This window comes from Schistocerca gregaria, chromosome X, assembly GCF_023897955.1.
Source record: "Schistocerca gregaria isolate iqSchGreg1 chromosome X, iqSchGreg1.2, whole genome shotgun sequence".
Taxonomy (NCBI): Eukaryota; Metazoa; Arthropoda; class Insecta; order Orthoptera; family Acrididae; genus Schistocerca; species Schistocerca gregaria.
Window position 1 is genome coordinate 697,167,281 of NC_064931.1, and position 25,768 is coordinate 697,193,048.

The 25,768-nt window shown below is 39.0% G+C and overlaps 1 protein-coding gene across 3 annotated transcripts in view; it reads right to left on the minus strand.

Annotated features, from left to right (window-relative positions):
* Nucleotides 1-1,326: 1,326 nt before the first annotated feature.
* LOC126298498 (CCR4-NOT transcription complex subunit 2) overlaps nucleotides 1,327-25,768 on the minus strand; it is a 137,251-nt gene continuing 112,809 nt past the window's right edge. For all 3 annotated transcript variants that reach the window (XM_049989835.1, XM_049989836.1, XM_049989837.1), the window contains exons 4-8: nucleotides 21,228-21,359; nucleotides 19,228-19,464; nucleotides 17,166-17,427; nucleotides 8,153-8,260; nucleotides 1,327-6,228 (exon numbers count right to left, since the gene is read on the minus strand). In XM_049989835.1, the coding sequence (XP_049845792.1) occupies nucleotides 6,003-6,228; nucleotides 8,153-8,260; nucleotides 17,166-17,427; nucleotides 19,228-19,464; nucleotides 21,228-21,359 (965 nt within the window). In that variant the 3' untranslated portion in view covers nucleotides 1,327-6,002. The remainder of the gene's footprint in view (nucleotides 6,229-8,152; nucleotides 8,261-17,165; nucleotides 17,428-19,227; nucleotides 19,465-21,227; nucleotides 21,360-25,768) is intronic.

Genomic DNA, 25,768 nt, shown 5'->3' on the forward strand with positions numbered 1-25,768 from the left:
TGAGGAGGTGGAGGGGGGGACAAGATAGGGGTGAGGATACTGTGGAAGGAGTGGACACAACTGAGGCAAATGAAGTCGTCAACGTCACGGGATGGAGGCAGTTATACTTCTTCCTGGCCTCAGAATAAGAGAGACGGTCCAAAGTTTTTATTTCCTGAATCTTCTTCTCCTTCTGATACGCGGGACAGTTGAAAGATCTAGGCGAGTGAAGGCCAGGACAACTGACGCACCGAGGTGGTGGGGTGCATGTATGTTCCTCACGAAGAGGACGTCCACAATCGCCACAAAGGGGCTCAGCCTCACACCATGACGACATGTGCCCGAAGCGCAAACACCGAAAGCAGCGCATAGGAGGCGGGACGTAAGGTCACACATCGCACCGGTAGCACAACATCTTTACCTTCTCCGGGAGAACGTCCACCTCTAAAGGGAGGATAAAGGCCCCGGTGTCGATGCTACGGTCTTTGGGGCTGTGCTGGACTCGCCGGACGAAATGCATGCCTTGGCACTCCAGGTTGGCCCTGAGCTTCTCATCAGATTGCAGCAGGAGGTCCCGATGAAAAATAACCCCCTGCGTCCTATTCAGTGCCAGATGCGGGACAATGGACACTGGGATGTCCCCTAGTCGGTCGCACACCTGGAGCGCCGCCGACTGTGTGGCGGAGGTGGTCTTTATAAGAACGGACCCCGAACGCATTTTAAGATGTCCTCGATATGCTGGACAAAGAACATGGGCTTGGAGGTGGCGAACATTATGTCATTACCAAACTGTCAGCAAAAAAATGCGACAACAGTTGTTCATATCATATCTTACCTGTTCACAGCTATTTATCTGCCGATGGTCACAGGTGAGAAGATGTGGAGTGTTTTTATCACTACTGTGGAGGCACTTGACTAGGTAAATGTCATATCTCGTGCTTACATCAATGCCCCACTAGCATAGAGTAGTAGCTTGTCAGTACTCTTTTGGTAAACAAGAGCTAGCCTTTCTATCAGGTGTTCCATTGCCCTGCTAACTAAAATACATTCAAACCCCTCTCTCCACGATTCAAATCAAGTTTTCTGATGTATCACGAATATTCCCTCTACTGATAATAGCACTCTTTCATTTATAGGATATTATTCCCAATTTTAACATCATCTTGCAATCAGTGCGTTTTGAGGATACTGTAAAACATTGGTCTATCTGCAACCTATACTGACCATGAGGCAAAAATAGGAAATTCGTGTTTTACACATTCACATCGTGGACATTTAATAACTTCAAAAGAGGTTGCCTCCAGCACTTAAGAACTTTGTGAATGGTATGATACAAGAAACAAAACGTCCATTTTAAAAAATATTTGTATTTACTAAAAACATATAAATTTTGGTAATTTACTGTTCACCAAATACTGTGCACAGCAGATTTCTAACAATGAAGTGTATGTTATTAAACTTACACAATTATTTTTACATTCATTTTGTCCTTATCTACCTTTTTGATCTATGTTTGCAGAGAAACTGTCATGATGTTCTAGTTCAAATACTGTATTTTTCCCCATTATAGTCCCCATGCATTTTGGTGCACCTCTGTCACTTTCTTCATAACTACACTCTACAAAATCACTGTCTGCCACTATTACTCAATACATCACCCATTCTAGCTTGAATGATAGAATGGAGATGATGAGAAGAATATGTCTTCACCTTTCATGTTGATGCTTTTCACAAGTAAGAGTGTTGCAGTAAAACATTTTACAATTGTCACTGAAAATTGACACTTTGAGTTACATACTTGTTTGAGTGACTATTTTAATATTGAAAACTTACTATCAAAGTGTCAACATCCCTGTAGAAATCTAATAGGGCTTGTACAAACTTGTCACAACTTGCACAGTTCTTTTTGTGGTCAATTAGTTTTCTTTAAAAATCGTAATTATTTATTGAGAATGAAACTGGGTCATGTAATTTCTTTTATACAAGTTATGTATCACTTATGTTAACACCAGTGTGTATAAACCAAATAAAGATAACACATGACTCTGACTTTGAGAGTGACTAATTTCTTCATAATGTGTGTCTGAAGTACAGAAAATCATTGCCCAGATTCTTACAAAATTTAAGGACTGGTTGACATAAAATTACGCAACAATTTTGCAGTGAACTATCAACACTATTGACACAAATTAGTGAACACTGTTGATGGCCAACGTAAACCTAAACATAAACCTAAACATTTTTGAGTGGTAATAGTGTGTGGCATTATAAGCATTATTTCAGACACACAATTCAAGCTGTAACTGAAAACTTCAAACTCTATATAATGAATCCAATGAAGTTATGTTGCTGGTGGCAAGAATCCTGTGTATCTCATTATTTTCCAAATAAACTTAACACTGATTCCTATGCTCCTTCGTAGATAACCACTTCTCTGTTGTCTTTTTGATTTGCAGTACTGTAATGGATATTGTAACTACATACCACGACTAGAAACAATCATAATTACTTAGTCTACCCGTTATGATTATAGGATTCAACAGATTTATTACAAGTAATGTTTTATATTGTGATGTGTAACTTATTGTCAATGATCAACTGACAACAGCTAACATAAGCACATAACAACACAGGAAGCATTCACTAAACTGATAACACAAGAACACTGAGTTGGCAAAAGAATGCACTACAAATAACATGATCAAAGAGGGATCAATGCCTAATACAGTCATCTGATGAATAGTAACAAAATTTTTAACGTACATGACAAAAGTTAGGTCACTTCAATAATCCATTGGTACCATTATATCAATAGCATAACCTTTTTACCTAATGCATATTTTAGACATCACATGTGCATCCTAATTAATCTTCACATTAAATGAAACAGTCTTCAACATTCAAATTTAATAAGGAGTGTCACCAGTACTATTTGCACACTTTTTTGCTATTTCTAGAGGGATGCAAAATACTTTTCTGAGTAAGTTTCACAATAAATAAGGTTTGCCACATGAAGTGAGGAGTAGCTTCACCTCCCTCATGACCATTTGCTATTCTTAACACACATGCATCCACCAAAGTTCCTTTTAGACAAATTTGCAAGTGCCTCCACCAGGCGGTGTAGATGGTGACTGATGGATTGGAAACTGCTTCTTCATTCAATTTTTTTTTGCACAGAACACTGTTAAACACCACACACTGTCCAATAATAATCCTTTGCGCCTGCTACATTGGAGTATTTAAGACAAAAATAAAAAGTGTGCAAATTGTATAATCTCACAATAGTTCAACCGCCATATGCAAATGTATTTATTAAACATTAAAAATGGTCTGAGAATAAACCCACATAGCTGTTTAGTACTAGATGTGCAAGATAGGTCATAGGGAAAAAAAGTAAGCCAATGAAAATAATGATAGCCAATGGGAAGAGATCAGTAACTCCACAGTTACAGGTAAACTACCTGTGACAGACATAATACACATAAGTAACAACACAATAAATCCACATCACACAAAACATCCCATATAACAAAAATTCTTTTATCTGTATTAAACACTCATCACATAATTACGGATGTTCAAGATAATTTAACATAATTACCATAACCAGACATAAAAATCAAAAAGACAACAGTTGCAGTCAAGAGAGAGATACTGTTACAGATAATGTGAGAGAGGGATGGGGGTAGAAAAGAGGGGGGAGGGGGGGGGGAGAGAGAGAGAGAGAGAGAGAGAGAGAGAGAGAGAGAGAGAGAGAGAGAGAGAGAGAGCAGCTACAACAAGCTGCAGTATTTCAATAACAATAGCCTCACTATAACTTCCAATAGTTAAATACTGGTATATTTTTTTTGTAGATTTTTTTACTAGTTGAAACTTCACGGTTTGAGGTGGTTGTCAAGAGTGAGCATTTACTTCATTACCTGTAGTTTATGAACATATATATTGTATCTTACATTAAAAAACAGGCACTTTAGTTTTGTCACCAAATGTTTACCACCATATTTCCATGGTATGGATGGTGGCATTGTACACGAAAAACTTTTCACAGTGTAGGTATTTTCCGTGTTGAATATATCCACATTGTTAACCTGCAAGCTAAAATGGTTTTGTGTAGGATAACCCCATTACTGATATATCAAGACAGTTTAAGATCTCCTTGCTATTATTGTGCCATGTAGAAAAGACTGAGTGTGTGGAGCAGGCTGAGTATGCAGAGCAGTGGCCCATTTTAGGCACTTTTCTTTGCACAAATATGTAAAATTTGACAGGGTTTTTTCCATCTCAAATAAATATTTCATAAATATAGTAGCATGGCAGAATACTGTTACACAGCCGTATAATTCACAAACATGGTGACACTGTCTTCCCTCTCATTGGGAAGTGTAAGATGACATGTGCACCACTGAGTCCTTAGTAAGGCAACAGAGCACTGCGTTGTTGTTGTTGTTGTTGTTGTTGTTGTTGTTGGTGGTGGTGGTGGTGGTTGTGGTGCAAAGAGCGAGCACTCAATTTACAGGAATAAATTCTGCATGTAAAGATATGAAAGTGACTTGACTGATATTTTAAGCAACTGTTACCTCATTTTTGTACTGAGCTTTACAAACAACTGAATGCATTACAATCCACGGAAAAAAAAAAAATTAAATTACCACAGGTAAGAAGTGAAAAATACCATCACTAACAGTAGTGAACAATTCTAGAACAGCAAACAATGAAAAATCCAGGATGGAATAATGAGAATATTATGCAAAGGAAAGATTGCTACTCAGCATATAGAGGAGCTGTTGAGATGCAGACATACACAATGAAAAGATTTTGATTTTGGCCAAAAGGCCTTCCTTTAAAGTAAGGCGCCCGCATGCAGGCGACCACTGTGTCTGGCCACTGAGGCTTCAGTTGCCACAATCATCATTTGCATATGCAAGTTGTGCTTGCATGGTGTTTTTACTTTAGAAAAAGGCCTTTTGGCCAAAAGTTTAACAAGTATGGTAGTCTGTTGTGTATGTCTGCGATTCAACGTCTCCTTGATACAGGGAGTAGCAATCTTTCCTTTTCATAATATTGTCATAATAGAACAGCACATATTCTTCCAGGCAAAGTCATCAAAACTGAATAATTAAAGATGTTTTGTACCTGAGTGGTTTTTGAAAATCTGCTTCAAAAGTAGGCTTTGGAAGGGACACAAACTAAATATTATTTCCACTGTGATGAGAAACAATAAATTAGAAGTGAAATTTTACTATTATGTCAAAATGAAGGCCCTCCACATACATTTTGGATTGACAAATAAAATTTATAGTTCATCAGGCACAGACAAAGAATGTATTTAGCAACAATGAGGAAGAGAGTCAGATGTTACAGTAGAACTTGAAGAGTATCATGTGCACAATCCAAATCTAAAAGCACATGACTACTGTCTCTGCTTGTGTTTCAGATATTAGCTTGATTAAAGCAGGTCAGTCACATAAGTAGAAGTTACAGTAAAGATATGTAAAAAAAATCTTTGTTACAAGGGAAAAATAAAATATTCAGGATTCTTCATAACAATAACCATTTAAACGCATATAATAAGTTCACGATTCTGGCTGTCTCAAATTTTAGAGACAGCTCGACATACAATATGTACATATACATGAATGTTGTAAACAGGTTCTCATACAAACAACACAATTAAGAAATGAAATAAAACAAAACATACAAAACTGAACTAATCAAAATATTGACAACATAACTGAAGGAAAATAAGTCCTTTCTTCCTTTTGTTGAACATGATACCAGTCTGCAGATCACTACTCTTGTACATACAATTATGTATTACACAGTACACTTCTGGCAATGTTACGCTGAGAGCCACACCCGACGAATCATGTAGAATGTGACATTAAAAGATAAAAACGCACTCAGAAAATAGAAATCCGCTTTTGCTGTGCCTCTTACTTCATTTTCTCTTGCATACTTACAGTGTCCACATATATTACTATTTTTGCATATTTTATTCAAAAATATATATTTATAAAATGAAATTACATGACAGTTTGGGACTGATTAATCGTTGATGGCATTTGAGGTCTGCCCTCCAGCTTATTGTAGTCAAGGTGAAATTCCTTAGCCACTTTTCGCCAATTTTGTGCATCAAAAAAGAAATATGTACCACGTTCGTATGTCGAAGTCTTTTCAACAGCTCCCATTCCTGGTGCTTGTGTAATCCAAACCTTCTCTTCTGTGTGATACCGCCACTCCCTGTTGTACCTACAATAATCAAAATAGTAACGTTAGTTCTACAATTAATTTCACCACACCGAGACAAAAATTAAATATATTTGTAGTGTGTTACTGTTATCTGTTGGAAATATATTATACAATCAAGTCAAAAACTGACAGTAATCACTTATGGAAAATCACAAATGGGAACTTTATTATATCATATTGTTTGTGAAAATTGCATCACCTTGAAAGAGCAGGATCTTTAAAATAAAATTCACATAGCAGCTATGTAAAACTATCCTCATGGCTACATGATGTCACACATTAAATGGCCTTAGAAGAGTGAAGGTCAAAATTCAGACTGATAGAGTGCTTCTTGAGTCACAACACACTTTGTAACAGAAAGTGTGTTACAGCCAACTTTGAATATGGGACAAATGAAATTTTATTCAGAAATTTACACACACAAGGCTCAGCCAGAAGTACTGCCATAAAGAGAAGCATTCTGTGTTCAACTGGAGGTCGCACACATAAAGGAATGAAGGGAAGGGTTTAACATCCTGTCAACAGCAAGGTAATTAGAAACCATGCAGAAGATGGGACTGGACGAGGATCAGGAAGGAAAATAGTGATGTCCTTTTGAAAAGGAACCATCGCGGCACTCACCTTAATCAATTAGAGAAACCACAGTAGGATATCTGGGCAGAATTTTGAACTTCACTTCTCCCATGTGAGAGTCCAATGTGAATCTCTGCACCAAAAAGCTAGGTGTATCAACAAAGAGAGACTATAACCTTGTATTATTATAAATGACAAGAAAGAAATAACTATTGTACAAATTGGCCACCACAACCGACTCATCAATATCCACTGTCTAATTGCACTAGTGGAATATGATTGAGCTCAAACAGTATATCCACTGTCTGGTCATCGTAAATTGAAGGAAAACAGTAAGTAGAGGGAGGAACTCATTAAATGCTCACAGGCAATATTTCCTCAAAGCCATAACATTTCCACGACTGATAGGGTATCCAGTGTTATTGTTTGTGGTGACAATGGGTAATTGCTCCTGTCTGCAGAGTACTGAATGACTATTCATTATTTGATGGTGCATAAAGGACAAGGCACTGACAATAGCTGTGTCCTACCTAGTACACTGTCACATTGTCAAAAAATCTGCAAGATAATGATGGAGTCTACTTAACTCAAGACAGTATAGACAGATTTTCTGTTAACAGTGGACACTGGTTTTTCCTAACACTGCAGAACTGGTATGGTGCTAACAGAACATTTCATTGAACTCTTTTACTAGAGACTAGCCTGCCAACACATGGTTACCGACAATCTGCAGAACTACAGTGAATATGCCTGAAAATTTTTGTCCCAGGTGTCAATTTGGATATTTTCAATCAAATACTGTTTCACGTAAAAGTTATTAGTCTTTGTGGAGATCCAGCTATAACTACCATTATCAATCTAAAGTTCATATATAGTGCTGAAAATTGGAAAACTGTATGTAGACAGTAATCAGTAAAATATTTTTTTATCAATTACCATATTTCAGGATAATGCTAATCTCAAAAATTGCAATATGACTGAAATTATTGCAATTACAAAGCTCTTTAAACTTCACCGCTCTCAATACCTGCTTAAGAATTGATTGTATTTAAAAGGATATTGGCTGGTGGATTAAGAGATGGACTCATTTAAAGGGTATGCAATGTTCAGGTTAAAACACTTCACTTGTTACAGCAGATGCGGTATGGCACAAAACATTATGAAGTGTTTAAATACACACACACACACACACACACACACACACACACACACACAGTAACATAACAGTGTGGTGGTTCTTATTAATTTAAAATAATACAAAATCAAAAGAAGAATTTTGTTAAAAAAATGTTCTGGTCTCCTAATCAACTACTTTACAATAGATAACTCTTATGACAACAACAATACTTACAACTCTGTTGCTGCAGCCAACTGTGCCACATCACCAATGTTTGTATAAAACATATAAAACAACAAGTCATCTTTGTACCGGTTCAATTTCACTGGACCCAGTTTGTCTCTGAAAAGAAAATGAAAGATTATATGAAATGTCAATTAAGATTGCAAATGATTGGCAGACGGTGTAAGATGGTAAAAACTTACACCATAATTGCTATAGTTCACTGCAATATTTTTTTGCCATCAACTGCCAGTTTAACAGATAAATAGGTGGCTTTTTCACTATCTTACACCACACTATATACTACCTACTAACTTTATCCCCCACCTTATTTCAAACTACAGAAGACCATCATACAGAATTATGATCAATTTTATTCAGCTTCGAGCGAAGGCTCAGCTTACACAAATTTGACAATTGGCTGCTTAGGTGCAACTTTCTTGGTTCCAGAAACGTAACACAGTTTTGCTTCAAACATTTTTGATACTGATGTTCACCACTCCTGCTACCGCCAGTCAGTTTAAGGCCCAAGTGACACAAACCATGGCAAAATTTGACTACAGTGTTTATTGGCAAAAAGTGACATGGATGAATGTGTTATAAGGGGAAAGGGGTGTAGGTGTAGGTGTGTGTGTGTGTGTGTGTGTGTGTGTGTGTGTGTGTGTGTGTGTGTGTGTGTGTGTGTGCAATTTCTCAGTTGAATCCAAGTCACCTCAGCAGCTGCCACCAACCTACCTTAAATCTACATCTACAACATACTCTGCAAGCCACCTAGTGATGTGTGGGGGAGGGTGCTTCTGGTACAACTGACTGATACCCCCTTCTCTGTTCCACTTGGGAATGGTGGAAGGAAAGAACGACTGTTGGTAAGCCTGCATATTAGTTCTAATTTCCCGAATTTTCTCATTGTGGTCACTTCACGAGATGTTTGTGGGAGAAAGTAATTGTTGTCTGACTCTTCCTGGAAGATTCTTTCTTGATATTTTAATAGTAAACTTCTCTGCGATGTGTAACTCCTCTTGCAACGTCTGTAACTGGAGTTTGCTGAGCATCTCTATAAAGCTCTCATGCCAACAGAACAAACCCATGATGAAACATGCCATTCTTCATAAGATCTTCCTATCTTTTCTATCAGTCCTAGCTGGTAAGGATCTCAGACTGATGAACAATACTCTAGAATGTGTGAAACAAGTGTCTTGTAAACCTCCAACCTTTGTGGATTAGTTGCATGTCCTTAAAATTCGTCCCACAAATCTTAGTCTGGCATCTGCTTTCCCTACTACTTTTTTTATGTGATCATTCCACTTAAAGTCACTCTTGACAGCTACCACTAGATATTTTACAGTAGTTACTGTTTCCAGAAATTTATCATCAATAGTATAGTTGAACAGTAATGGATTTTTTTCCCTATGTATGTGCAATGTGTTACATTTACTTACTTTCAGGGTCAACTCTAGACTCTACACCATTGATTGTTCCTCTGTAGGTCATTCTGCAAATCTATACTGGTGTCCACAGTATAGACCTTAATTACCTGTATTTGTATCTCTCCTATGATCCTTCCCGGAAAAAGGAGATACTCTTCATTGCTCCTGCGATCTACAATGAACTGCTCCTAGAAGGGGAGTAAGTTCTTTTGCATAACCTTGTTGAATCTTGCAGGTATCTCACCTGGTCCTGATGCCTTTCCACTACTAAGAGATCGTAGATGCTTTTCTATTCCGCCATTGACTGTCTCAATATATGTTATTCTACTGTCCTTACAGTGATCAAAAGCAGGGACTGCTTTACACTCTTCCACAGTGAAGTAATTTCGGAAGACCGAAATTAGCATTTTGCTCTTCTCGCAGGATTTTGAACTGGATACTGATTTTATGTAAGATCAAAACCTCTTAGAGTTTTTAGTTAGATCAGTTGCCAAAATTTAATTTCAGACTTACTGAATGCTTCTCTCAATGTTCTCCTTATGCCTATAGCCCGAATAGCAGGTCTTACAAGTTAACATATTCTGAAGGGATGCAAATCCTTTCCTAATTTGGCACAAAAACTTTTCATGCCAATAGGAAATGTGGAAATTGTCAAGGCAGTTTGTATTCCATGTTTAAATATAGACTCCAGCCAGTTGTTTTCACACTATAGTGATGCCTTGAGGGTTCAGTAGCATTATGTCTCCAAAAAGAACATTGAAGTTATGACAACACTTTCTTTTGAAAAAATGCTGAATAATTTCTTCTTTACATGATTTAATTTAAAAGCATTGGTGTTAATGTTCTTTTTCTTCAATAATATAACTAAATGTAATGTGTGATTTCAATAAACATAATGTAACTTGTGTATACTTTATTTTTCAACCTAACACTGTAAAGCAAAAGGAGTAGATAAAAAGTTACTTTTTTGGAATGCTATTGCCAACAGCTGTGAAACATTTTGTAAAATGTATGACAAGCAGCTGTGTCCTTTGTTGTCACTACCAGTTGTGGTTAAAAATCATCAGACTATCTGTATACAGCATACAAGCATGAAACAATCAGAAATGCATATAGTGCAACCAATTATACTTGAGGTATTATAGCCTAATACTTGTGAACATTATATTATTTACATATCATGGCATGTCTCATCAATACGCCAATAATATAATACAGCTTCATCAAAACCACTCAACATCAAAAGAACAACAGGTATCCATGCTCAAGAGGTGCTGTCAGATGTGTAGGCACAGTTATAACTTTTCGTCAGCTAATTGTAAACAAAGAGTAACAAACTGTATATGTCTGTTATGAATAACAAGCCAAAACATACATAGCTTCATGAATTGTGTGTTGAAAGTTATTGAAGCACATTAAAAAAATATGCTCTAGATGGAGTAATAGGATAAATATATGCTTCAATATGTGATATAATAGACGTGGGTGTTTCAGGAAAGGTATACCATCACAGGTGATGGTGAACCTTCAATGACCACTTTAGTGAAAGTGGACTATCAATTCCAGTTTTGCCATAGAATCCACATTCGTTAGGTATACCTGTACTGCCAGGAGATTATGAATGTGAAAGATGGTTGCAATAACAAAACAGTCACATTTCGAAAGCTGCATTTTATGAACTGCAATTTGAAAACTTAGTCATATCACACATAAAATTCATTTATTGCACCATGGTCATGCGCCATGGCACTTAAAGAGTTGTATAGCACTTTTTCTCTTTGCAAAACCATAGCCAAGTCTGACATTTGTACTGGCAGTTGCATTTAAAGAATCCCTGGCCACTCCCTGTTGACAGACATTGCAACTGTCCACAGGGCAATAATTTTCACTGCTGGAACAACCTCCTCCGAGATTATTCTGAGAGTGCAAGTACTGAACTGGGACCTGAAAACAAAATAATGTTGCAGTCGTCGTCACAGTTAAGTATTGTATTGTCCCTTCTTGAAATATTTAGAAACAATCAATTTATTACCTTGGGTAAGGCTGGCTCAGCACCTCATCTCTCATCCTGATTCAGTACAAGCCATCAACAGTTGTCTCTAGAGAAACACTCAAGATCAACCTTACATCTCCTCTTGCTCAATCAAAGTCAGGAACTGGAAAGCTCACCATACAGTCATTTTCCACTGTGGAAAATGACAATTTGAGCACGGTTGCATTCTTTACGATTGCTCTTCTAAGCACTTTTACACCTTAGTTCTTTGTTTTTTAACAGTACGAGCGGACTCGCCTAAACCAGTCAGGTAGCATTCATTACAGTCTGCAATAAACACTTGCTCTCTGTTCTCAACCTCTGTTCCTGTTGGTATGTCATCCTCTTGCACCGACAATTTGCTACGATAATTATCCTAAAAAGTTCCAATCCCTTTCTTGCTGCCAACACTCACTTGATTAATTATATTTTCAAAGTTGTCCTCAGAGTGAATGTTCACCAATGCTTCAGGAGGTAGACTTTATGAAGACAAACCATGATTAGGAGCACATACAAACATTGCTTAATTCCAAAATGTGCAGCACTGTTCTTCATTAACTGCACAAACCTTAGTGCACAGCCCCAACTCAATGGTGTTGTGCTGCTGCATGAATGTAGGTAGCATATTTTCTGTCTTTATTTGCTCAGTCTATGTTGCCTGGGCTATGGCTATGGCTGTAGCTGTGTCCAGGTTTACTGTGCACAATCTTAACATTAGGTAATAGTTCAGTTAAGCACTCATTATTTTGTTAATGAACTCTTGACTATTGTCTGACTGCAACAATGTGGGAGCACTTAACAACGTTAAGCTGTTTCGTACTACAGTGGCCTGAGAACAATGAATTTAGTGATAAAGTATTGCTAAACCATTACAAATTTATAGTCCCCATCCGATTGCGATTGGAAGTTTACGAGATCAGCTTGATATTTGGAATTTAACTCTTTGAACAGCACTGATTTCACTAATATTCCTTTCTTCTGACTGTTTTTGTAAACATGGCTCACATAAGCTAAGATAAATCCGGACATCTCTGTACATTATATTATGGTTCTTTGACTAAGTATATTAGCAATCAGTTGCATCCACCATGGCCAGTCATTACATGAACCTCGTATAGTTCTTCATTATGAACAAAGTAGTTACGCTTGCCTTCTTCAGTAACGGGTTGTATTAATTTCATTATTCCTCTCAACGCTAGCACTTCATATCTCTTCAAAAACTTGTAGTCATTGCAGTCCCTCTATCATCCAGATTTCAGTGATTTAACCTAGCTGTTAAGTGATTCATACTTTTGTATGTCCACGAAGACACAATTAACAACTGCGGTTTCCCTGTTCCACTCTTAAGATGTTCATAGAACTTCACTGATTCAATCATAGCTGCACTGCTGTCAATCATGGCTGAACTGCTGTATAACGTAACAATAACCAGCTGACGATAATTACATTTCTGACGACATTGGTACCACTCTTGGACACACTGCTAACAATCTGCAATTTTACATATACACTAGTTGGAGCCTGTGATGGTACACTTTCATTACTGGATGTGCAGTTTTTTTTTCCTTTTTTTCTCAATTTATGGTAAGCTTTCGCTGATAATTTTAGTCACAGTATACATGCAATAGAAAAGGTTCCACAATAGCACCTGCACTAGTATGTCAATTTACATTAGTATACTGTTTAAATCTTTACATTATTGGTTCTGAGATATTTTTCATGTTTTCATTATACCCTTGCTCACTTAGAGGGAATATTTATTCTATTTCTATGTCTAGAGTTAATTTTTAATAATATGTTTTAGTAACTTTTAACACTGAGTGCAAGAAGGTATACCTTTGCTTTGGTTGGTTTCTTGTGACATCTATGGCTTGTCACACACTGATTTGTTTGCAATTAGCTGATGATGATTATATATCAATAAAATTTGAACTGGCAAACAGCAGGCCCAAAAATTGTCCTTAAGTGAATAAATTTTTTCTTGGCTCTAGGTATAACGTGTCATGTAAAAGCTGAAACTGGTAAGAAGAGACCACAAGCTAAGCTTTGAGAAGAAGCAAATCAGTTTGCTAATTTGCATCGAGGGAAGCTCCTAACAGTATTGGCTGCTAATAAGGTATGTAAACTCTGCCAATAAAGCTTGCATTCTCGCACAGTGTCTTAACAGTTTTTTCCCGTTCCACTTCAAACAGTAATTTCACTTAAATTCAAATTCTTGGTGGTGTCTTTCTCCTTTGTTGGCTAACAACATTAGTGAAACAGTTTTTTTTTCATTTTTCTTTTCAAATACTGAAGAACAAATTAAGGGCATTTCACTTACTCCCTTTTACTTTGTTGAGCTGAATCATTCTATATCTACACTTCTCATCAGAGCATAGTTTGTATTTACTTGCTGTTGCTCTTACATTACCTATTTCACCTCTATTTTCACACTACTTTGTCTGCTAATGAAGGTATAGTCAAATACTGCAACAACTGGTAATCAATGCACAGAACAAGACCCTACACAATTTCCATTTCACCAAGTAAGAAACAGCAGCAAGTATTACAGTATTTATATTTTTCTAGATCAGGTATTTAAACAGAGAACAACATAGGACTTTTTTGGGTAAATGTTCTGGGTCCAATGTTTTCATCCCTGATGTCCGATTCTTAAAGGTCTGTATGCACCCATCTATGGATGGCGCAATATCCACTGGACACACAACTTTTTCCAGAATTTTGCGTGTGGAAATAAATGGCAGTCAGAGGGTGCCACATCTCCTCCTCTCATACTCTCTTTTCCCCATCCAAGTAATTCTGAAGAGTTGTGTATATTTTACCCTTGTATCCCTGAAAACACAGGTCACCACCCACATAGCAGTTTGATATACATTTCATTTCACCTATGTATATTAGTCCAACTCAGAGAAGATTTATCAGGAGCCTAGCCGTCTATAACTAACAGCTAAAAAACAGGCAGCAGGATTCAAATGTGCCTTGCTTCTCTTGAAGATAATCCCAAATCAGCAATCTTCAATGAATCTGAGCTGCTCTCAATGCAGATTAGAGAACTGATTTGCATCTCCTCAAAGCTCAACTAGTGATCTATTTCTACAAGTTTTGACTACTGACAACACATGTTGTACCGAGGGATGAGAAAAAGTTGTTTTATTTTACAGTCAAATTTTTGAGTCTAGTTTTTGGGCGATTTCATTATTTTGTGTAAGGCACATTTTTTTTTTTTTCTCCCTCATTGCTGGTGTTAAGTGGTGGCTCCACATCTTACCAGCACTAACAATTTGACAACAGAATAAATTGGATTTGTTTTATAATAGTTAACACATTGCTTAGAGATTTTGTGTTTTCTTTTGGTCGGCATTCAACAAATGGAGCATCCATTTTGCACAGAACTTTCTGAGAGTTCTCCGCGTAAAATGTACTGAAGTCTTTCTTCACATATCAACAAGTTATTTCATACACTCACTTTCAATCGCTGATTTCTTGTATTATACTGTGCCATTCCTCAGTTTTTTCATCTGAGATTGCGGATTTGGGATCATAATCAAAGGAAGCAAGGCAAATTTGAAAACAAAACATTTCGGAGTCCACATTAAACTATAAGTCACCTTTTCCGACTGTCGCCTGCTACACACCTGCACAGCAGCTAGTTACTCATTTAGATTTTTCTATGTTTTCTTAGTAGTGCTGGGATTGACAGAATGTGTGCGCATGCTGTGTGCAGATGCAGGAGGAGCTGGCCTCTGTTCATCAACAGCTGAAGGCACCTTTGGCTGCAGTTGCTGTCTTCAGGCTGTTGCTTCAATATGTAATGAGGCCAGCAGCCTTCACTACTTCTGCCAGTCATCAATTTGAACCGAGGACGGCCTACGAACCCAGTGGCGCCGATGCGAGCCACAACTTACAGAAAACTGCAGACTGCATGGTTAACAACTGTAAGGAATGCCTCCTCCACATTTTGGATGAAGCCCCTCGGCTGTCCCAGAGTGCACATTGGCTTTCTTTCTGGCCCTGAACACTGTTTCCCTACGAGGCTCCGTAACGTGCCTAGCACTGGAGCTCCCATAACTAACTATTCTATCTCTCTGTGTGCATGCTAGGATCCTGCTTAAGTAGTGGCCACCATGTTTAATAATGAAGTCTCTGTTCTTCCTGGTATATATGAATGAGCTTTGTATCACCTAAAACAGTGTTTGCCTGGTTATTTTCACTGATGATACCAATGTTATGAAAACAAAGATGCGTAGAAGAGTATACTGTAACTCTTTTGTGATAAACTTGACCTTTGTAAAGGGCTTAAAATTCAAATTTTCACAGTTTATTCATTTTTCTACTGCAAGAAAGTCAATGAGTACCGTCAATCAACATCAAAGTATAATTCTCTGAGTTTTCACCTCTCACCCCCACCACCTCCCACTCCCCCTGCCAGTCTTTGGAGGCAGGGAGGAGGGGGGGGGGGGGAAGGAGGGAGTGTATATTATGACAGGAATTTAAGTGTGAAGAACTAGAAGGTCTTGCAAAATAGAAGTGTTAAAAGCTACATCTGCTTTAACTATAATTGCCAATCTTGGGGAGGAAGAGGAATCACTACATTTTAATTCTGTAACCTTTTTAATTTAACATTGCAGTAATCAATCTATGAAATAAAGTAATTAGATAATTAGAAATTTCTGTGTGGTTTAAATGTACACTTGTTTTTACTATCTGAACAATAAGGGATAGGAGGAACAGACTCATATAGTGCTTAAACTCTGATGAAATGGGTAACAATCCACTGCAGCTTCAGAACAACAATTAAATTAATAAACATAATACTACACGGAAAAACTATATCCAGTAACCCTGAATGACTCTTGCTTAAGCTAAAAAAGGAGCAAGTACACAACTATATATAACCTGTACAAGGTAATGTCACTGCATATATTTCAAGTTTTTGTCCCTCCCCCCCCCCCCCCCCCCCCCAATCTCCTCACGTGAGGTGGGAGTTTCTTCGAAGAAAGCAAGCAGCCAGTCAGTCCAGATCTGCCAAGGAAAATGTGAGGGGTGGAGACTAATTTAATTGCAGTGAAGGAGTGAAATATGTCTACATGAAATACAAGCAATTAACATATTATGTACAGTAACAGATCAACAAAACTGACTGGAATGTGTGTCTTGATTTGACCCTAAATCAACAATCCATTTCACCATTAAGACAAGCATTCATTTCTCCCATCCTTCATTAGAGAGGTATCAGTTAAATGTCAAAAAAATGCAACTGAATATCATAGTGTCTTTGCAATTAACTGAACTGCTTTCATTAAGGTTGGTTAAGGTCTATTAATACGGGTTGCTTTTAATCTCCCCACATCTTCTAAGACAGAAGAAGAAATTTACAAACAAAAGATCTCACACAGCAGTACCCAAAGTAACCGAAATGGAAATACCACAAAATGCAGCAGTGCAAACTAGAAAAAGAATTTATTTTTCTTTCAACTGAAAACAATCATATGTACTGAATGAGAATTTTCAAAGTGTTTTAAAGATATGAAATCTGTAAGATAAAAGTAAAATTTTAGTGCCTCACCTTATATTAGGGTTAATAAGATATTCAGGAGGCACATGGAAATCAATATCCTGAGGTCGGCACGGTGTTTCTGCCCACGGCCCTCCAAAGTTAGGGTACAGATTGTCAGGTGAGTTCAAATTCAAACCAAGTGCAGTCAAATCTTGACCCAGGGCTAAGGAAACCAAATTAGGATCTGTTTCTGCGGCCCTAATAAATGTTAGAAGACCAACCATACCAAATTGGTCCTTGACCATACTTCCCGGGATCCTCGTCACTTTACCTAAAATAAATTACAATGCGAAAATATAAGTATACCATTTAGTAAAACATGACAACAGTAGATTATAAACTTCATTTCTGAACAATTAATTACATCATTGATAATTTAAAATGTCCTGAACAAACTTGAAATGTCCTCTTAATTCATCATCAATTACTACACAAAACAATGAATTACAAATAAGTAACAAGTACTTATATGTGACTGTAATAATCATAAAAATTGTATTCAATAACCTTTTTCTTCTTTACTGATAAAAACTTATCAAAACACACACACACACACACACACACACACACACACACACACACACACACACACACACACACACACACACACACACACACACGACAGCCATCTTCAGCAACTCTGACCACATTCCAGTCCGAGCTGCCAGTTGCACACGTGTGTGTGTGTGTGTGTGTGTGTGTGTGTGTGTGTGTGTGTGTGAGAAAGCTGAAAATGTGCAACGATCTTTACACTGTGCCTGTCTGCAGCTCAACATGTCACCTTTATGGTGGCAAACAAATGTACACACAGATGTAGTGATCATTAATAATACTGCTGCAGAGAGATCTGGTCGCAGCATCTACTTCAGAATATGAAATTCAATAGGCCATCTTTGCTGTATTTTCAGTCCACAACATGGGCAGCAGGGTTTTGAGTTCAAACTGGAGGCCAACACAGATTTGATTTCACACTATGACACTATCTCCCATCTACCTCAGATATACAATATATGACGTGTCAAAGACCAAACTCAAATCCTGATGGAATCATCATACTTGGGTGTCTATCGACGACACAGTGCTTGTGGCTTTTGATGAGTCATCTCCTTTATTCCTAAATTATGAATAATTTTCAACCAGAACTTTCCATACATTATTATACTTTGCTATGAAAAACATTCTGATTTTACACTACTTACAACGAAGTAGAAGATCAAGTATTTACATTCAACATTCTCATTTCATGTACCCCTTCCTGCATCACCACAACTAAAACTGATGAGGTTCATTCACCAATTTGCAAAATTTTTTGTTTAAATGTTGTACAATAACTACAGATCAATCTTAAGAGGTCGTGTTCCACCAAATCTTTGTGATTTTCTATAATCAGGGGAACTTCTTACCTATTTATGTTACACAATTTCCATACCTGACATAAAACGGTGAAAGTCTAACTTCTGCAGCTTCGATTTAAGATCATATCTGTAACACACACACAGCTTCATTCGTAAAAGAATTACTGTCCTGCTCCAGCCTATGACTGATTTACATTGTGTTAAATGAACATGTGTTCTTTTGCCACAGCCTGTATCAGCCATGGGCTGCAGCAAGACTGCCACATTTATTCCACAAATTAAGCAGTGTGTAGATATAACAAATATTGTCTCAAGTCTAAGCTACAGAAATTGGAATTTCACTACCTTGTTTTTCAGAGATGTATTACTTAGAAGCAAAATGTTATTTAATGCCTTGTACTCTTGCCACTTTGCCTTTACATGCCCCTATCTTAAATAGACTTTCCTCAACAATATGGTGAATTTTGGGAATACAATTCATCTCAGGAAAGGCATCTGAATACTGTGTACCCTACACAAGAAGAGTAGTACTTTAGCCTTGTTTATAGATTTTGACTGCGTACTGGACCTGCACTTGGGGATCCTGGACCTTTGTGTTATCAAAAACAAGACTCTAACAGTAGAACCATCAGACTAGAGTGCATAAATCAGATCAAAGCCAGCACTTCAGTATTAATTTGCTCAAGAAAATACAACTGATAGCAAATTCGGCTTACCATCAGGGGATGTTTGTATTCCTCTTTTGGTCTGCGACTTCTCAGCACCAGGTGCCCTATTTCCAACAGTTGTTTCTTGTCCAATATCTGAATTCGATACAGAGAGATTCTTTTCCACTGATAAACTTCCACCGGGAGATGGTCCTTCTGTCCTCTGAGTACCAGGCAGTGCAGGGAAGTCCTCCGAGCTCATTGTAAATTCATTTGTTTCTGATGGTGGTGCCTTCACCACAGTTACTACAAGGAAAAAAAAAATAATATCAGACACATTCAGTACACTAGATGATAAGCAACAATGAAAATATATACTATTGAACCAAGCGTTGTGACAAAACCATTTTCTAGTCCCACTTGATATTGGTTTCCATAAATAAAAGAACTAAAAAATAAATAAATAAAAATAAATTTAATTCATGTAACTGAACCACTCACTTGGCACAGCCTAACTGAAATATGAAAACACAGTTGCAAATAAAGAAGTTATTTTTGAACTTAGATAGCATTAGGAAAGCAAAAAATGTATGCACCTGTGCAGCGAACACAAATATCATTAATATGGAGTGCTACTGTCTTCATAAGCAAGTGATTTATTGGTTGATTGGTATATTTGAGGGGAGGGGACCGAAAAAAAGAGGTCATCAGCCCCATCAGATCACGGAGGGACATTAGCCATGCCCTTTCACAGGAACCATCCCAGCATTTGCCTGAAGTGATTTAGGGAAATTGCGAAAAACCTAAGTCAGGATGGCCGGATGCAGGTTTGAACAGTCATCCACCTGAATGCGAGTCCAGTGTGCTAACCACTGTGTGACCAAATGTGGTAGTAATTTGTGATGATTTAAATAAGTGTGCGTCAGCTACACTAGGTGTGAATGCCATTCTACTTGCAAAGTTTTTCTCAATGTGATAAGGTTCTGAGGAGGAGGACTGCAAGCACCAAAATGCCTACCAAGAGCACCCAAAAATATGTTCTACAAGACTGGAGCTGGAGATCAAGTTTACCACTTTATTCACTGAACGTTTTTCTGTAGAAGATAATTCTCCATGAATGAAGTCTGTGAGATCATTCAGGGGTTACCTTGTAGAACCATAAGATCATTAATACAAATAAATAATCTCATCACAACAGAATAGTGAAATTGTACTGTCACACTTTAAGAGGTCATTGTATTCAAATAAATATGTTTACATTCCATTACAGACACTACCTGAGCCAACAGCATCACTTTCATGAATTGCATGATGGGTAATGGCTTCTGGCTTCTCACCAAATCAAACCATATCTGCCGTCACTTTGCAAGCTAAACCGGGACATGTCTCTAAAGAGAATGGTCCTCCATTGGAATGCATTCCAGTATACATGTTGGCAACCTGTCAGTAAGCGTTACCCCTTATGGAGAGACATTAGCAGTAAGTACAAGGATGATCGCTCTGCAAAGATATCATGTTTATGATGCAATCTGCACATAATACTTGACAGTATAAGTTGCTAATTGGATATAGCAAGGGCAGATGTAGTTGGAGGGCAGATGTAGTTGGAGTGATGTACCAATCCCATCCCTCTAAGTGCGCGACACCTAATACCAGTCACCAGTTTATGTAGTAACCCTTGGCCATCCCCTGGTGAACTTAATGCATGTCAAATCTGTAGTAAGAAACTGTTTCCACAGTTTGTGAACTGAAGAATGCAGTCACCATCTGATCACCTCTGCCCAAGTGTAAAGTGCCTCCCATTTGCTAATTGCCCTCCATTGAAATTTAGTCTCGAACTTTCAAAATTAATAACACGCACAAAGTAATGACTATAGCTGTAGCTAGGCTGGTAACGTCAAGGTTTTTAATATCTGCACTCTGATTGCACACTGGAAATGATAATTTACATTTAATAGCCAGAAATTTAGCTAACACAACATGAAAAGAATTATCAGTAGAAATAAAACTTGGAAACAATTCCGCTTATTACCAACAAATTATGGAAAATGGCATTCATTTCACAATACCTTGGTTTTTCAACAGTCTACTTGCAGATGCTCTTCCCATGTCGATGTCCTGGCTCTGAGAGGTGAGGCCTGGAATGTGCTCAGAGTGACAATTTTTGGATGGATTTATTGTCGATCTGACTGGTCGTGCCCCTGAAACAGAATAGTTGGAAACATTGCTGCATGTATGTTATCTTTGACTGTGTACATTTTATCTTTGGTTTTTGTTCATGAAAGAGATTTTAGAAAAAAGTTGAAAAATGCATAAAACTAAAGGAAGATAAAAAAAAAAGAGGTGAACTTCCAGCTGACGCAATAAATGACAGCTATCTGAAAATGTGGATATATGCAAGGTAATGTCCACAGCAAAGAAAAAGAACCCAACAACATCCTATTACAAAATCAGTGGTAAACATCAGGAGCCTGTCATTTAGTTCGAATATAAAGCAATATGAAATGGGATGAACATGGAAAATCAATATGGTAGGCAAATGAAAGACTCATTTCTGGGAAACAGCACTATACACATAACGCCGGTGCACAGGGAACACAAGGTTATTAGGGCGCATACCAAGGTCTATGAACTCATTTTTTCCAAGCCCCTTGTGCAAACCGAATACCAGAAACAAAATCACTAATATTTGTATGAAGTACTCCATATCATGCACTTGACAGTAGCTTACAGAATATAGACACAGATGTAAATTCTAGAGAAAGCTAGTGAGACAACTGAGATGTCAAAGGCAAAGGTAAGAAAGCTGTATCGTAGGGAAAATGTTTGGATCATATTGATATTGTACCTGAAGTGAAGCACACCACCACATAACTAGTAACATGAAAGTAAAACATCTGCAGGAAAGCAATCAAATACAGAGAAGTCTGGAAGACAGACAAGTAGGGGTCCCTATGGCTAGTCTTGCAGCAGGAGGTAGTTTCCGCACCCGAGTTACACCCTCTCAATCACTGGAGAATACAGATGGAATGGTACAAAGGTAAAGCAATAAACAAAGAAAACAAGCATGAGCATAAAAGCACAAAAAGTTTGAAAGGTGATGTATCGGGACCATTTACTGCTCAGGAGCTGCTAGACAGTCAATTCAATCTTTAGCAGTTTCAAATGAGATGAAAAACATAGCAACAAGAAAAGTGAAATCGTTGTCGTCGCATTCAGTCCAAAGACTGCTTTGCTGCAGCTCTCCATGCTACTCTTTCCTGTGCTGAATCTTCTGAATTCTGCTTATATTTATTTCTCTGTCTCCCTCTACAATTTTTATCCCCCACATTTCCCTCCGATACGAAACTGGTGATCCCTTGATGTCTGAGAATGTGTCTTATCTGTCCTCTGAGTCTTACACCATGTTTGAAACTGTCGCACCTGCGTCATGCATCTATGTCTGCTTTCTTTCAATGTCCAACGCCCGTCCCCAAGCTGTGCTATCCCTGGTCTCTGTTGAAATGATTGTGTTTAAACGAATCTCAGCCGCTTCCTTTATAATGGAGTCCCAATATGTAAGACGCATGAGCCAACACTTTTGTATTTTCGAACTGTATTTTACGTCCGTTTTCTAGGCAATGCTCCGCTATGGTTGACTTGTCAAGTTCCCTTCGTTTTATATGGTGCTTGTGCTCAGTACAACGCTCTGCAAACATGCGAATTGTTTGTCCAATATACACTCCTGGAAATGGAAAAAAGAACACATTGACACCGGTGTGTCAGACCCACCATACTTGCTCCGGACACTGCGAGAGGGCTGTACAAGCAATGATCACACGCATGGCACAGCGGACACACCAGGAACCACGGTGTTGGCCGTCGAATGGCGCTAGCTGTGCAGCATTTGTGCACCGCCACCGTCAGTGTTAGCCAGCTTGCCGTGGCATCGCGACAGCGTGGACGTGAACCGTATGTGCAGTTGACGGACTTTGAGCGAGGGCGTATAGTGGGCATGCGGGAGGCCGAGTGGACGTACCGCCGAATTGCTCAACACGTGGGGCGTGAGGTCTCCACAGTACATCGATGTTGTCGCCAGTGGTCGGCGGAAGGTGCACGTGCCCGTCGACCTGGGACCGGACCGCAGCGACCCACAGATGCACGCCAAGACCGTAGGATCCTACGCAGTGCCGTAGGGGACCGCACCGCCACTTCCCAGCAAATTAGGGACACTGTTGCTCCTGGGGTATCGGCGAGGACCATTCGCAACCGTCTCCATGAAGCTGGGCTACGGTCCCGCACACCGTTAGGCCGTCTTCCGCTCACGCCCCAACATCGTGCAGCCCGCCTCCAGTGGTGTCGCGACAGGCGTGAATGGAGGGACGAATGGAGATGTGTTGTGTTCAGCGATGAGAGTCGCTTCTGCCTTGGTGCCAATGATGGTCGTATGCGTGTTTGGCGCCGCGCAGTTGAGCGCCACAATCAGGACTGCATACGACCGAGGCACACAGGGCCAACACCCGGCATCATGGTGTGGGGAGCGATCTACTACACTGGCAGTACACCTCTGGTGATCGTCGAGGGGACACTGAATAGTGCACGGTACATCCAAACCGTCATCAAACCCATCGTTCTACCATTCCTAGACCGGCAAGGGAACTTGCTGTTCCAACAGGACAATGCACGTCCGCATGTATCCCGTGCCACCCAACGTGCTCTAGAAGGTGTAAGTCGACTACCCTGGCCAGCAAGATCTCCGTATCTGTCCCCCATTGAGCATGTTTGGGACTGGATGAAGCGTCATCTCACGCGGTCTGCATGTCCAGCACGAACGTTGGTCCAACTGAGGCGCCAGGTGGAAATGCCATGGCAAGCCGTTGCATAGGACTACATCCAGCATCTCTATGATCGTCTCCATGGGAGAATAGCAGCCTGCATTGCTGCGAAAGGTGGATATACACTGTACTAGTGCCGACATTGTGCATGCTCTGTTGCCTGTGTCTATGTGCCTGTGGTTCTGTCAGTGTGATCATGTGATGTATCTGACCCCAGGAATGTGTCAATAAAGTTTCCCCTTCCTGGGACAATGAATTCACAGTGTTCTTATTTCAATTTCCAGGAGTGTACATGCTGCCACATTCACAGGGTACACCATACACTAAGAGAAATGTCATCTTTAACAGGGCGCAACATATCTCGTATCTTGGGGGCGGGCCAGAACACTGGTCTTAGCCCATGTTTCTGCAGACGTCCTAACTTACTGCTAGTTGCTCCACAGTATGGCAGGAATACAGTCCATTTGGCTTCTTCTACTGATTCACCAGGTGTCTTTCGACGGCGGCCCTTGAAAGAGTTTGCAATGTCTCTTTTGCTGTATCAATTTTCCTCAGAAACACGACTTAAGTTCTGCAATTCAGACTGTAGATGGTCGTCGTCAGAGATAAACTTGGCTCTGTGAACCAATGTATTCAGGACTGCTTTCTTGTGTACTGGGTGGTGGAAACTACTGGCATTCAAGTACCAATCAGTTTGTGTTGGTTTCTGGTACACTGAATGACCAAACTGGCCTCCTGCCTTCTGCTCAGCCAAAACATCCAAGAATGGTCGCTTGCCATGCTTCTCCATCTCGACAGTAAATTTAATTTTGGGATGGACACCATTTGTATGATTGACAAACTGCTGTAGTATATCTTCACCATGAAGCCATATCAGGAAAGTGTCACCAACGTATCTTAGGAAGCTTTTCTACGAGGGTGCCAATACAAGATACGCTGGATCTTTTGGCCCAACATTTTACATCTGGAATCATTAAGTTGTTCCGTCACGTCCTAAAGACAACATACTTTTTATACTGGGATGAATATTATGGAGATGACTGACAGCACAGCCATGGGATCACCACTGTCTCCAGCAGTCACAAATTTCTTCATGGAACACTTTAAGGAGCAGGCTCTGCAAACTGTGACATTACGGACGTCTTGCTTTCTGTCTACATCTACATGATTACTTTGAAATTAACAGTTTAGTGCCTGGCAGAGGGTTCATCCAAACACCTCCAAGCTGTTTCTCTACCATTCCACTCTTGAATGGTTGACAGGAAAATCATGCACTTCAATCTTTCTGTGCGCACTCTAAATTTCCTTATTTTACCATGACGAAAATTTCTTCCTATGTAGGTGTGCGTCAAAAGGATATTTTTGCAATCTGAGGAGAAAGTTGGTGATTGAAATTTTGTGAGAAGATCCTGCCACAATGAGAAACACCTTTATTTTAATGATTCCCACCACTATTTGCGTATCATGTGCACGGCACTCTCCCCCCTATTTTGCGAGAATAATAAATGAGCTGCCCTTCTTTGAGCTTTTTAAATGCCCTCTGTCAGTCCCATCTAATACAGATCCCACACTGCACAGTGATACCCCAGAAGACGGTATACAAGTGTGGTGTAAGCAGTCTAATAGACCTGTTGCACTTTTTAAGTGTTCTGCCTATTAATTGCAGTCTTTGGTTTGTTTTCACCACAATATTATCTGTGTGGTCATTCCAGTTTAAGTTATTCGTAATTGTAATCCCTAAGTTTTTAGTTGGATTTATAGCCTTTAGATTTGTGTAATTTGCCATGTAAGAATCT